Source organism: Phycodurus eques, chromosome 16 (assembly GCF_024500275.1).
Source record: "Phycodurus eques isolate BA_2022a chromosome 16, UOR_Pequ_1.1, whole genome shotgun sequence".
Taxonomy (NCBI): domain Eukaryota; kingdom Metazoa; phylum Chordata; class Actinopteri; order Syngnathiformes; family Syngnathidae; genus Phycodurus; species Phycodurus eques.
In genome coordinates this window covers 1,243,134-1,258,040 of record NC_084540.1, presented here as the reverse complement: position 1 = coordinate 1,258,040, position 14,907 = coordinate 1,243,134, and the positions used below count along the sequence as shown (strand labels likewise).

Here is a 14,907-nt window from a genome sequence, read left to right as displayed (position 1 = left end):
AGCTTTTATTTATAAATGGCGTGCATTTGTAATGTTCAAAGTGCGCACGTCCGTTCAACTGTAAGCGTGCGCACGTGTTTCTGGCATTGATAGAAATGAGATTGCGAAATGATCCTTTTCAAACGTCTTTGTGGCACCTCATTGGGGAAAATGTAAGCAAGCAAATGGCAAAAACGCCTCACAGTTATTACCCCCCACCGCAAAAAACAAAAAAAAAACATTGACTCGTATTTTTCAAGTTCAAATTAAAATTGCGGTGATCAAAGTTGCGCACGTGTCAAGAAGTGCCCGCAACACAAAGTTGCTTCTTCGTGATCGTGATTGGGACTTTTTTGGGACTTTTGCAAAGGCCGCAGTAGACAATTGGAATTGCCGCGACGGGCTTGTTGTACCTTTTGTGCTATTGTGTTACCGCATCCGCGCAGAGCCAATGAGCGCGCACTTGCGCGCGCGCGCGCGCGAGAGCGGCAGATCTGGTGAAGCCTAAAACGAACCGCGTGTCATTTCGGACCCCCCGAATCGATTGCGCGACGCTCTCTTTTCCCAGCATTTTGCAAATGCTTTTGATTGCTCGGAGCCACGTGTTCTGGTTTGCGAGCGCTCCCTCCGGAGGACGACGCGCACGCTTTCATAGGACTTTTCTCGGCTTTCTGTCGTCGAATGGGTTCCGCTGGCCTTATTCCTATCATCGCGAGGTCCGCCCGCTGAGCGCCCGACGATGACTATGATCTCGATGGCAGACGCGTCGGTCCCCCCCGATCCTTCCAAATCGGCCTTTTTGGAATTCAGCGGGCACGGCTACCCCGGACCCCAGCAACCCTCCGCGGGATTAGCGCACGGTCATTACCAGCTCCACGGTCTGCACGCCGCCGCGCAACACGACGGCCGCTTCCAGTCCTCGGCGCCGTCCTACGGCCGTCCGCTCGGGTACCCGTCCTACCACAGCCCGGTGAGCGCGCACCCACCCGGGTCGTACCTGCCCTACGCGCACGGAGGCCACGGCGGCGCGCTCATGGCGCACGCCAGACTGGAGGAGCAAGGTGGGTGCCAGTTCCGTTTGGCTTTCACGTCGACTTGGTTTCGACGTCTGACGCCGAAGGGGTCCGCGCTGCTTGGCCGCGGGCCCCCTTTTGGGGTTCCCGACGCTCATTCGTCTTCTCCGTTGTTTCGCCTAACGGTGAATCGCGTGGCTCGTGTCCACTTGCAGCAGTTCTTTTATTTATTGCTGTGACGTGACGCAAAATTGCGCACTTCGGCGAAACAACGCTGACAAAAGTCCTTTGACTGTATTGAACTCCAACATCATGACGTCATTTAAAACTTGCGATTGGATTATTCTCCAGGGAACGCGCAACCGGAAACAAAGTACTTTTGTCAGCGTGTACAAAATGTCCATTTGGATTTCAAAAGAAATTAGAAATAGAAACGAATGCGATTTATGAGAGAGGTTCGATTGAGAAGTCGAAAGTGAAGCATCCCTTGTCCACCACGGCCTCTCCGTGTTACTACTGCTGTTTCGGGCAAAAGTTTCCCCCCAAAAAACACACCTCGCTGATTTGCTAAGTTGTTTACACGCTCAAATGTGGACGTAACCGTCAACACGTGTCATTCCACAGGAGGCTAAAATCAAGTTGAAAACAATCGCCGTGGAAATCGTATTCTTAATGCGTCTGAAAATCTCACGTCCCGATGTGTGCGCTCCCCAACAACTGGATATTTCAACCGTTGCAACAAGTCGACTTCATCCCTTTTGCAAAGGGGATGAAGTTGCGCTTTCATTTGCTCGCCGGGGGTTCGATCGTGCGTCCGCGACTCTTCTTGCCGGCGACTGCGGCGTCGCGGCAGCAAGCAGCGCGGCGGGGAAGGCAAAAGAAGGACTGAGAATGAGCAATTCATTGGCCCAACTTAACACATTTTTTTCAATAACGCAGGGGTGTCAAAGTCATTTTTGCAGGCCGCTTTGTTGCAAATAGTTTGTTGCATAATAATTTGTTGTTTGTTCCAAATACTGTCAAGGTTTCATCGTCTCGTCATATTGCGACATATACACAAACCAATCGAAGCACTAGTTTTGAAATTCTTGTTCGACTTACTGTAAAAAGGGCCCTTATATTAAATATAAAAACATTACATTATGACTATTATTTATTACATATGACCATTTGAAATTTGGGTACAGGTTTTGATCAAGAATCATGGACGTTGGCGCGTTCACAGGTCACTTAAGCAGACGCAGCAAACCGGATGTGGCCCCCGGGCCTTGAGTTGGATACCTGTGGTCTAAGGCCCTGGCTCGCCTGAGAGCCGGAGAAAAAGAAAAGTTTCGTTTCTGTCGGGGAGAAAAAAAAAAACAAAAAACCTTTGAGATCAGATCTCCGAGTGGATGTTTCGGAAGATGCTGAGCAAACTCCGGCGTGCAATGAAGTCGGCCGACGTCACATGAACTTGCAAATGGCGGCTGACTTGCATGAGCGACACGTACTCGTCCCAGATGAGATTTTTTCCCCCCCATATCTGTATCGCATATTTTTCGCCGTAACGCTGGATTTCCAATGTATGCTGTCATTTTTGCTCCCTAGCCTCAAACATTATATATATATAAAAAAAAAAAAAAAAAAATATATATATATATATATATATATTTTTTTTTTTTTTTTTTTTGCACTACTGTGCATTGCTGTATGTTTAAGAGTTTAAAATGTGTTTTAAGAGTATAGAAAGGGTTGAGAAAAGTACGGTAGAGGTTACTATCAGTGTGGAGAAGAGTCTGGGGAGGTTCATACAGCTATCAAACACGTCTGAATAATATGTGGTCACTACTTAGTGGATTTCAGCTATTGCGGGGGTGGCCGGGAACCGAAGCTCCGGGAAAAACGAGGGACGGCTCGCATACGGGGAGCAATTCAAAGGCACTCGTGGAGCGCACGCATTATGCAAACGATAGCATCTTCGCCAGGTTTTTGCTTTGTTTTCATTTTTGAGTCAATGGTAAATATGATCGTCCGTACGCCGAACGCGTTTCGCCGCTTCGGTCACTGCAACGCAACGAGGCCTTCAAGAAGCCGCTGAGGTATTCTTTGCTCTCTTCCTTCCTCAACCAGAACACGAGAAGCCCACCGCCATATTAGAAAACGGAGCGCTACGGCTCAACGGGACCGGGAAGAAGATCCGAAAGCCTCGGACCATTTACTCGAGTCTGCAGCTCCAGGCCCTCAACCAGCGCTTTCAGCAAACCCAGTACCTGGCTCTGCCTGAGAGGGCTGACCTGGCCGCCAAACTGGGCTTGACGCAGACGCAGGTAACGCGTACACGCAAAGAGCGTTCGCCGTCAGCGTTGGGTCACTGTCGCTTTAAGGGGGGTTTGAGACAAATCCCCGCTTCCCCCACAAAACATGACACTTTCTATTGAACTCCATATTCATTGTCTTAAGTAGATGTTGTGCTGTTAAAACTGCTCCCGCAATTCTCTCTCTCTCTCTGTGTTTTTTATTGATTTGTTTCTGTTTTTTGTTAGAAATGAACTGCAAGCTGACAATGTACAACCCCAATTTCAATGACGTTGTGCTAAACATAAATCAAAACGGAATACAATGATTTGCAAATCATGTTCAACCTATATTTCCTTGAATACACCACAAAGACGAGATATGTCATGTTCAAACTGATCAACTCGATTGTTGAAGCTGTTCAAAAGTTGTCGTATTTTTGGCTTCATAACGCGCCGCACATTTTCAATGGGAGCCGGGTCTGGACTGCAGGCAGGCCAGTCTAGTACCCGCAGTCTTTCACTACAAAGCCACGCTGATGTCACATGTGCACAATGTGGTTTGGCATTGTCTTGCTGAAATAAGCAGGGGCGTCCGTGAAAAAGATGTCGCTTGGATGGCAGCATATGTTTCTCCAAAACCTGTATGTACGTTTCAGCATGAATGGTGCCTTGACAGATGTGTAAGTTCCCCATGCCATTGGCACTAACACAGCCCCATACCATCACAGATGCTGGCGTTTGAACTTTGCGTCCATAACGGTCCGGATGGTTCTTTTCCTCTTTGGCCCGGAGGACACGACGTCCACCATTTCCAAAAACAATTTGAAATGCGGACTCGTCGGACCACGGAACACTTTTCCACTTTGCGTCGGTCCATCTTGGATGAGCTCGGGCCCGGAGAAGCCGGCGGCGTTTCTGGGTGTTGTTGATAAACGGCTTTTGCTTTGCATAGTAGAGTTTTTTAAGTTGCACTTCCGGATGTAGCGCCGAACTGTATTTACCGACATTGGTTTTCGGAAGCGTTCCTGAGCCCACGCGGTGATATCCTTTACACATCGATGTCGGTTTTTGATGCAGCGCCGCCGGAGGGATCGAAGGTCACGGGCATTCGATGTTGGTTTTCGGCCTCGCCGCTTACGTGCAGCGATTTCTCCAGATTCTCTGAACCTTTTGATGACATTATGGACCGTAGATGATGAAATCCCCAAATTCCTTGCAATTGTACGTTGAGGAACATTGTCCTTAAACTGTTGGACTATTTTCTCACAAAGAGGTGAGGCTCGCCCCATCTTGGCTTGTGAATGACTGAGCAATTCAGGGAAGCAATCACGGCACCCACCTGTTCCCAATGAGCCTGTTCACCTGCGGGATGTTCCCGACACGTCTTCGATGAGCATTCCTCCACTTTCTCAGCCTTTTTTTTGCCACCTCTCCCAGATTTTCTGCAACGCGTTGCAAGCATAAAATTCGAAGTGAAAGATTGTTTGCTAAAAACAATCAAGTTGATCAGTTTGAACATGAAATATCTTGTCTTTGTGGTGTATTCAAGGAAATATAGGTCGAACATGATTTGCATTGTATTCTGTTTTTATTGATGTTTAACACAACGTCCCGACTTCATTGGAATTGGGGTTGTAGATGCAAACAGCAAATGACATGGTGGACATTATTGGCTAATGTTAACATTCAACGAGCACATGGTGGACTTTCATTTAGCAACATGATTGACTGAGCAAGTTGGCTGTATACTGTTCACCAATATCTGTATCAGGTTTCCATACCAATCGATATTTCACTACGACAGAGTGGACGTGTCAAACATCCAGCTTCACACATGAGATGGTGAAAATGACAAAACAGAAGCGTTCATATTCATGATGCAACCAGCCTCCACGAAGGAAGACGAAACGCGGCTGAAACTCTCCGAGGTGCCTTCGAGGGGCGGTTGACCAGTGGACAGCAATTTCAGGGACACGTGCAAAATATTCAATACAATTATTGAGAACTGGATATACGTGATTAAAATGAGTCTTATCAATTAATAAATGCCTTTTATCAAATGACATGTTGACAATAACACCATTTTAACATTTTTAACAACTACTAATTATACACCCTGTAGTTAGCAAAGCAGCGTGTGAGACGTGCCAATATCACATGTATCCAATGGGGAAACAATTCTATAAAATAAAGGAAACCCATTTTAAGAGACGTATCATTAAATTGGTATGTGTGCAGATGTTTGGCAACTTACAATAAGACCTCAGAGTTTGCGTTCCATTTTCACAAGGGCTGAGTGATTCTGATTCTGACACCAACGGCGCTTTATGGCGATATTGACCAATTAGCACGTGGGCTTCATCGTGTTACCTGTATGATACATTTGTTTGTGTACTTGCAAATGCTCAAACATGCTTGGGTACATTCTTTTCACGAACTTCCTGCGCTCAAAATAACTCAATGAATATAAACAAATAAACAAAGAAATAAAAATGGTGGGGTGTCAACTCCAAAAAAGGCGACAGGCAAGGAAAACTGTCGCAGTTACTCTCCAAAATCACTACATCTATCTCTCTATCAAATTTTGTTTTTTCAAATTCAAATAGGACCACTCAGTGAATGAAAAGCAGGATATGCTCCTGTATTATTATTGGGACAGAGCAGGAAGGCAGGCAGTAGTAAGGATGGGATTTAGTTTATTTGAATACGAAGGAGGCGTATGCGTGCGTGTGCGCGCGTGTTATCGGATATACTCAATCATAATCCCGAAGCGCGCATGTTTACACGGGGAGCTGAGGATGAGCCTTTTGTATGTCTGCCTTTTGTGGATTCAAAGTCGATGAAAGTGGTTGGCTGCAGCGAAGTCACATTGGCAAGATGGCCCCACATTAGTAGAATTTGGGGATCTTACACCAAATTTCCCTCGCTGTTTTCTAACTTCCAGTGAATGTTTTAACGGATATGAGACACAGTTGAAGGAATGCAGAGGGGGCGTTCATTTTGGTTTCTCTTTTGCCACAAAACTAGGACCTGTATATTATCCTTCTACTCTATTGGGCAAATAGGAGAGAAGCAGGACAAATGTTGGTTTGTTTTTCTAACACGTTCACACTCTTTTCAGCTAAATGAGTGGAAAAGAAAAGAATGAACCACTGCTATAAGCAATATATATATATATATATATATATATAGGCATCTGGAGAAAATGTTGTATATATATTGAACTTTATAACTTTATAAATTCATCCATCCATTTTCTCACGAGGATCGCGGGCGTGCTGGAGCTTATCCCAGTTCTTCTGTCGTAATTAAATGTGTGTTAAGAATAGAAACGTATGCACTCACACACACACGCTCACTTGAAGATTAGCATCGTACATCTCTATCATCTTCATGCCATTAGGCCGCCAGCCAAACGCCGACCACTTTGCCTCTGACCCTCCGCCGTTCCCAGGTGCAGCTGTGAATGGCGCGTTCACTTGAAACCAGATGTTTACGTACACGATATAAAAAGACACACACACTATTTTTTCTCACTGTCTGACATGAAATCAGAGTACACTATTCCTTTTTCGATAATTAGGATGAACACAATTATTTGTAATTGCGAAATGCCAGAATTATGAGAAGGATTTTTCATGACTTTCGTCAAAGTCATAATTTTACATCAGTTTCATTCCTATTTGGTTCCCATTGCCTTGAAACTGCATGACGTGGGTCAAACATTTGGGATATCCTTCCACGAGCTTCTCACAATCATTTTGGAGCCTTCCTCCTGACAAAACCGCTCATACCACACAATGTGTCTTCAAAAATGAAGGTGTTTGTCCCTGTGTGCATTTGTAACCTGGAATCTGACTTTTTTGTGTTTCTTTTGGAGTAACGGATTCTTCCCGGCAGACTGGCCTTTTCGGCCCATGTCGGTACAGTTCCCGCATCACTGCGGATAACGATACACTCTTACCGCCTTCAGCCAGCATCTTGACAAAGTCTTTTGCCTTTTTTCTTGTGTTGATATGCGCATTTCAGACCAAAGAAGGTTCATCGCTAGGACACAGAGCCCGTCTCCTTCCTGAGCGGTATGATGGCTGGGCATTCCCATGCTGTTGACGCCATAGGTATAAGTGTAATTGTTCGAACGGATGAACGTGGCAACTTCAGGCATCTGGAAATCGCATCCGAGGATGAACCAGACTTGTCCAAGTTCACAATTCTCTTCCTGATATCTTCGCTGATTTCCCTTGACTTTCCCATGATGTTATACAAAGAAGCAGTGGGTTTCAGGTGTGCCTGGTTCAAAATAATGCATCCCCGGGTGTCTCAAATGTCAGTCAGTAAACCTTCTAGACGTGTCCCAACAAAAAAAAAAATGACATCATCATCTGGGTTTTCTGAGATTCTTTCAAGGCAGAGTCATCTTACTGGATGTAAACTTCGTACTTTGAAGGAAGGATTGAAAATTCGCCGAGAAAAATCCTTCTCTCATTGTTCTGGCATTTAGCAAACAGAAATATTTTTGGTCATTCTAATTGATCTAAAACAGGAAAAGTTGACTCTGATTTCATATTATATATATCTATATATATATATATATATATATAAAAAAGCCAACATCTGGTTTTAACTGTAACATTTAGTCTTAGCGTTTCTCTATTGTTGCCTTTGTCAATCTGTCCGTCAAGCATGGACACACACAAACACACATTCATGCACGTACACGCGCACACAAACACACTGAGCCCACACCCAAGCAAAGACTGTGCCACCTGGCATGGCTCTCAAGCACCCTCCTCCCCGAATGTTTTGGGTCATTAGCCACTCTCACAGAGGGGCTGTCAACTCCATGTTGCTGGTGGAATACGAAACCAAATAATCACAACAGAAATCCTCTTACTGAGGCTGCATGAACTTAACATGTTGTTGACTGACTGGCGGGCTCATAAGTAAGATTGACTGTCGCTCTGCTCATTCACTTTGGGGTTTCAACTGGTACTTCAGTGCGCGAGTCCGAGGGATTATTTGGAGGGCGGGCAATGTTCAGCTCGGTGGCTTTACAAATTCGTGAAAAACATTAACATAAACATTATATAGGGACATTCTGAGACGCTAGTTAGCGCATGGCTCCGAGCGATATGGAGCTACGTTTAACACCGTTTCTGGTGGCCACTGCAGCCGGGAACGTAGGGCTCGAGTTTTGTAGACGGCGCAAAAACTGCCGTGTCTTGATTTTCACGCAAGCGCGTCTTTGCCAAATCGGCAGACCTATTTAAGTCCCCAGTGGTCAAGACCAGCTCGCTGCATTTCATAAGGGCACCGGTGACATCGTCTGTTGCCGCAGCAGCTCTACTTACGCACGGATCACTCTTCCGCAGAGCCCTCCAGCCGCTTTGACTGGCAGTGACTGAAGGCGGCTGTGTTCACGCAGGGCGCCGTCTTAAACGTATCTGCAAAACGAGGAAAACCCAGCCTCTCCACCGCCGTTCGCGAAAAGGCCGCAGTTACTGTGGTCGCCCACTGACGTCTTCGAATTGTCCAAATATTTCACGTAGGGTCCCTGTGCAGGAAGAGAAACCGAGCTGGCGGAGAAAACGAGTTGGCTGGAGCACGCAACGAAGCCTGATAGCACATTTTAGACGGGGGGGGGGGGGGGGGGCTATAGTGTGACAGGAAGCATCGTACGTTCACCGCCTCCAACTCCTTTCGAGCTACCAATTGTGGTTCATTCACTTCCAATGTCCTCCGCGGCATATCTGTTTATAATGAGAGAGACTGCGCCATTCGTCCCTTCGAAGTCATGTAAATGCGCCAAGGAATTCAACTAACACTTCAACTTCAGTTGGTCTTTGAATAAATGAGGAGCGTGGTCGGTTGTCGACCTGCTCCAAGTGTAAAGTGCCATGAGACGGCTTCTGTTGCGCGGCGGCACGCTATCAAACAATCCAATCGAATTTGGAGCAGGACCACCGGTTAGCACATCCACCTCGCAGTTCCGAGGACCCGGGTTCAAATCCCAGCCTCGCCTGCGTGGGTTTTCTCCGGGTACTCCGGTTAACTCCCACATCCCCGAAAGCATGCGTGCTAGGTTGATCGGAGACTCTAAATTGCCCGTGGGTGTGAACGTGAGTGCCAATGTTATTTGTTTGTACGTGCCCTGCGATTGCCTGGCAACCAGTTCGGGGCGTACCCCGCCTCCTGCCCGACGATAGCCGGGATAGGCTCCGGCACGTCGGGAGAAGCGGCTCGGAAAATGGATGGATGAATTTGGAATAATATCTTATCCGCAAGCGTCAAATAGCCTTACTTTTCTGAATTTTTCGGCCTGCTTTGAGATACACGGTTGCGTTAACGTTTCCAATCATCGTCTCCTGTTTGGAAGGCAGTTCAAACCTGTTTGACACGAGTGTGTTCACTGACTCTATCATTATTCATGATTCATATATTCTCACTAATCGGAGAGCGACGTTCATGTCATTTGGTCAATTGCTCAATTTGCAAGCAAGTTGGAAAACTACTCCACACCAATTAAACACACAAATCATCTAACCACACAAAAGGGATTACACGGGATTTAGCGCAAATAGTTTGTGATATTCAAATAGACAATCTTTGAAGTGCTAATTCCGTCCATACGGCTAATCTGTACTGCTTGAGATGAACAAATTGTCAACAATCTTGCTGCTTGAATGACGCAGTTCAAGGAATAAAGAGACATTAGCGTTGTTGGGTCATTTAACTCCACTTTTCTTGACCTAGCATGCAAAGCTGCATCAGAGTACTCATTCGTGTAAGGATTAAAGGCCGTTACTAAAACCAAAATTAACAAAAGCATGATTGACACAGATATTCGAGGAATTGGAAAAGCTGCTTATCAGGTGTCGTGCGGCTCCTTTTTCACTTTTCTCCTTTCCTTTTTTTTTGTGTTTTTTTTTTGTCATTCAGGTCAAAATATGGTTCCAAAACAAACGATCAAAGTACAAGAAGATAATGAAGACCGGGTCTTGCGGATCAGACGGAGAGCCCAGGGCCACCCGACTCCAGTCTTCCACTCCTCCATGCTCCGTATGGGACATGAGCATGGCTCCTAAAGGCACACCAGTGCACTCTGGTGGATACATGAACAATTTTGGCCACTGGTACCCGGGGCACCCGCAGGATGCCGTGCCCAGGACTCAGCTGATGTGACGCACCCGGGACTGGAGGGTTTTCTTTCCATGAAGAGAAATGCCCCGTATCCGAGACAGCGTCTTCAGTGTGAGACACCGGAGCAAAAATGAAGTGCGGAGGCAGCTTAAAAAACAAACAAACAAATGGCACGAGGGCTTTCAAAAGGGAGGCGGTTCTGACTCCTTTTGGTCTAGCAGCTATAAATACTCTGAAGTAAAGTGCAGACAGGTACTGCACATGATTTCTTTGGTGAATGGGGCTGCTTTGAGTTGACTTGATTTCTTGGTGTCAGTCAAAAGAGTCGACGACGACGCGCCCGCTCGGTCACGACGTGGCATTCCGAATCCACTCAATGTTACGGTCGCTCCGTTGTAAAACCGTAGTCGACAAAATCGCACGCAACATGTTAGCTATTATTAGCTACAGTAGAACAACCTGTTCTCACAAGCAAGCCATTCAGACCATATGACTTGGGAAAACCCGTCCATGTCAACATAGGGTAAACGTGGAAACTTTGGAAACATAACAATATGCACTGAAGTTAACCTCTTAACCTTGTCGTGAATTATGCCAAGACGCCGAGTTTTGTGTGCCGCATACTGTATCCGTCATGCTATAGGGTACTGCGTGTTGAAAAGAAGTAGCGCCTTTTGGTCAAATGATGCCAGTGCTGTACTGAAGCATCCCTGATTCTGGAAAATTCTTCTTTCTTTTTTAAATATTTCATAATATATTTTGGGGTGGGATTATGTGGCACAAGCACATGTGGAAATGGGTTTCTATGAAGGTTTTCTATGGCTTGAAACTGGTTTTGGTGAAATGTTTTCAAATTGATCATGTTAACGAAGAAGAAAAAGAAAATACAAGAAATTGTTTTGATTCTTTTAAATGTTTTAATAGCACGTGAAGAATGGTGCCATTATAATTTCATCGCTTTATAAAGCTGTACAACATATGAATGCCAAAAGCTTCTCAATCCTGTGAGTTCATTCAAGCTCTGCGATTTAAACGCAGAAACAGAAACACGCACAAAAGAACCCATGTATGTGGAGAATTAACAATATGAAACAGAAAAACATGGGAGTTGTGTGCTGTTGTCATTTTTCCAATGTGTGGGCATATATTGGTGAAAACCGATGAGCAGATGGACACTTTAACATGTGACAGATCAGGGTTAAAAAAACAACAACAACAAAACGTGTTTTTATACTGTACTGCAATAAAGTTTTGTTTTCTTTTGTTTGTCTGAACGGTTGACCGTGTCCGAGTCCTTCCATCGGATCTGTTATTTGCTATTTGCTTATTTGCTCTAACTAAATTGGACAGGAAGCCTCAGTTTTGACTCCAAGTCGCCAATAACTCCAGAAAAATGTCATTGGACTCTTTGTTCCCAAAAAGTCACAAGATGGGTCTTTAATACTCACGAAAAATAAAGACAAAATGACAAAGTTGGCAACACTGCATGGTCCTTTCCTTTCCTTTCACTTTAGCCGGTGCTCTTCTGGAACAGATACGCCCGACGCTTTCCTCCACCTACTCCATCTTGCCTGTATTCTCGTCACCTTTCTTCCACAGGTCCCATTGCTCAGAACAGTTGATGGCGAGCACTTGAACTCCTGCACCTTCTCCTTGTAGCCTTACCATTCCCGTGGCCTCCCTTTCATTTGCACACATATAGTCTCACCGAGGATCACAATGTCATCTGTAAACATCATAGTACACGGAGACTCCATCTGTCAATCTGTCCATCACCAGAGCAAAAAAGGAAAGGGCTCAGAACAGAGCCTTGCTGTACTCCCACCGCTACCTTAAAATCACCTGTCACTTCAGCAGCACACCTCACACTATCTGCTGTACCATGACGACGACGACGGCTACTGCTACTGCCACTGCTACGACTGTTATTCACCTGAAATGAGTCAGTAGTTGACACTAAGTGTAACGCTAAAAGCGATGTGCTTCTCTTAACTGCGTGCTCCTTCCTTCAGCTATTTACCCAAGGAATGCATGTTGTGCATCAGCATTATTAGCATGCAATACATTAGGGCACAGAGAAAAGTCCTCTGACATTTAGAGTGAATTCCACAGCGTGTTTGAATTTCACATCGAGTTTAAAGATGTACCAGAGAGGGCCCAAAAAAAGTTTTGTAAATTTGGAATAATACAAAAGTGAATGAATGACAAAAACAAAGAAAAAAAAGAATGTGAAATCAAGCTTCCAAGAGTCGAGACATTCGTTCAGACGCTGTGGGCATGTTGCTGATTGCTCCGGAGACCCCGCCTCCCCATAACTTTCAGATGTCAATCAAATACACGCCTCCTCTCACGGACGCTCTCGTGGGCTGCGGAGAAACAGCGTCTGAGGCCCGGCGAAAAGAATGTCAGAGTACAACTTGTATTGGAAGAAGTAAGTTGTAACTCGAACAAGTGAATGGCAAAAATATCAGCCAAAACGTAAATACTCGAATGTTTAAAAAGCAGCTGTGGTATCGTGCCACATGTGCATAGATATTGGGTAATATTAAACACGGCAGTCAGTTACTGAGACAAACAGGCTTTACTCGTTTGAGAATTGCTGGTGCTGATGTTAGCTCACATTGCCAACTGAAGATTGTTGACATCATCATTTTTCACTTGAAGCCTTTGAACAACCTGATGTCGGTACGGGTAAGGTTTTAGCGCTCTCCAGTCCGAAGCGTCTGCCGAATCAAGCTTTTGTTGGTGATGAGTTCCAATGGAGCCTTTCCCTGGCTTTCCACTAAAACAAATACACCAGGTGCTGAAACTGATTGCAGAAGCCATCAACGTGTATCAGCAGCTGAAGCCGTGTGTACACCACACACGGCTTTTGTCGAAAGCTTTTGTCGAGGCGGGAGCGCCGCCGATGCCAGGACACAAGCGGGGAGCGCGGTTTCTGCCAACAGCCCAGGACTGGCAGTTCTTAGCGGACCTGGAGAGACGGTCAAGATTCCCGAAGCACACCAGCAATGCCACCTTTAGGCCAGATATACGTTTGGTCTCGGAACATCCTTCATCTAGCTGACAGTGTCATGGGAAAGGCCACGAAAGGAAGAGGATTAGATATGAACATCCGGTCATCAGCTGTCGAGAGCAGGGCCGAAAGGCGAAGTGCGTGCCCATTAAAGTAGGCTGCGGAGGATTTGTAGGTCCGACACTCCGCGGAGCCCTCAGCGTACTGGGAACCACAGGAGGAGCGAAGACCAGAGTCAACAAGAACAAAAAGCCGAAGCCTCGAGATGGCTCTGATTCCGAAGAGGCATTCCACGGGGGCAAGCAAATGACGGTGTGATCAACTGGGGTTAGGGTCACCTTGGAGAGGGAGGAAGAAAGGTCGGAAAATCACTGACAATCTATTCAAGTGCATCAAGGGATGCATAGTACAAATGCTTTCATATATATATATATATAGAGAGAGAGAGAGAGAGAGAGAGAGAGAGAGAGAGAGATACCTTTCGGTTCGATATACATTGACTCTCAAGAGAATGAATGATGTCTTGTATATTTTGTATTATTGTTATTTTTTAATCAGAAATGATGACTTTCGTCGTCTATCTGCACGAGGGGCGTTTAGCGACAGGCAGAACAATGAAATGCTCTTCCATAGGCTGGCAAAAGGTACAATAAACCTGTGTAGTCACCTGTTGCCGTTATCACGACAGAATAAGCCACAGCTCCCTGCAAATGGAGGAGCTTTGCGTTCAATCCACATTACAGACTGAGTCGGAAGTACATTTGGGGCTAAACTGAGAGACGGTCACTATTTCAGTATTCGTACGCATTTTTATTTGGTGGTTACTGCGAGATTTCGACTCAACAAAGGTTGGAAAACCCTCATCTAATCGTGACGCTCCCAAATAGAAGCTCAACTTATAAAATGAGTTTGGACTGACACGTTTGTACCAACATAGCAATTTTGAGCGAGTTGTGATCGCTCTAACGCAAGATCGCCGGTGCAAAACATGAACAATGTGCAAGTTCCTTTTATGCACCGCATATCTTGCGTCGGAGATGTACGCGCACGGTACGCTGATCTTGCGTTCGTCTGGGATGTTATGCGAGTGAGGAATGGCACTCAAAACGGGTATCCGGTGCCAGCCGTCAATCTCTTTGAGGTCCTGGCAGGTGGAGCGAATGTTCGCAGAACCACGCGTTGGACCAGCGAGGAAATTGCACACAAAGCGAACCAACCGAAGCGGTCCAACTGAACCCTTTGTTTGGATGGTTTTCAAAAAGCAGGGAGTGAAATCGTGCGTTGTGACATACGTTACTACTGTGCTGATTTTCAACTGTGAACATGCAAGATTTGTCAAGTCTCATGAAAACAAGTCAAGTTGAGTCTTTCATAAGTTTTAGCCAAGCAAGGCCCGAGTCCTAAAATGGGCCGACGGAGTCTGACCGTGTGACTCGACTTCCCTCTCTCTGACCACCAGCACGACTCCAGCCAAAGTTGAATC

At 45.7% G+C, this 14,907-nt stretch overlaps 1 protein-coding gene across 1 annotated transcript; it reads left to right on the top strand.

The window, feature by feature from the left end:
* Positions 1 to 264: 264 nt before the first annotated feature.
* On the top strand, positions 265 to 11,687 carry LOC133415329 (homeobox protein Dlx4b-like). Its single transcript, XM_061701302.1, has 3 exons — positions 265 to 1,040; positions 3,102 to 3,298; positions 10,208 to 11,687. Exons 1-3 carry the CDS (start codon positions 719 to 721, stop codon positions 10,448 to 10,450), a joined length of 762 nt encoding a protein of 253 aa, XP_061557286.1. The 5' UTR covers positions 265 to 718; the 3' UTR covers positions 10,451 to 11,687.
* Positions 11,688 to 14,907: the final 3,220 nt, after the last annotated feature.

Excerpts from the sequence above, each read along its gene's own strand:
- LOC133415329 (XM_061701302.1), top strand. The coding sequence starts at position 719 with ATGACTATGATCTCGATGGCAGACGCGTCGGTCCCCCCCGATCCTTCC. Across the intron at positions 1,041-3,101 it reads CGCCAGACTGGAGGAGCAAG|AACACGAGAAGCCCACCGCC; the intron begins GTGGGTGCCAGT and ends TTCCTCAACCAG. Across the intron at positions 3,299-10,207 it reads TGGGCTTGACGCAGACGCAG|GTCAAAATATGGTTCCAAAA; the intron begins GTAACGCGTACA and ends TTTGTCATTCAG.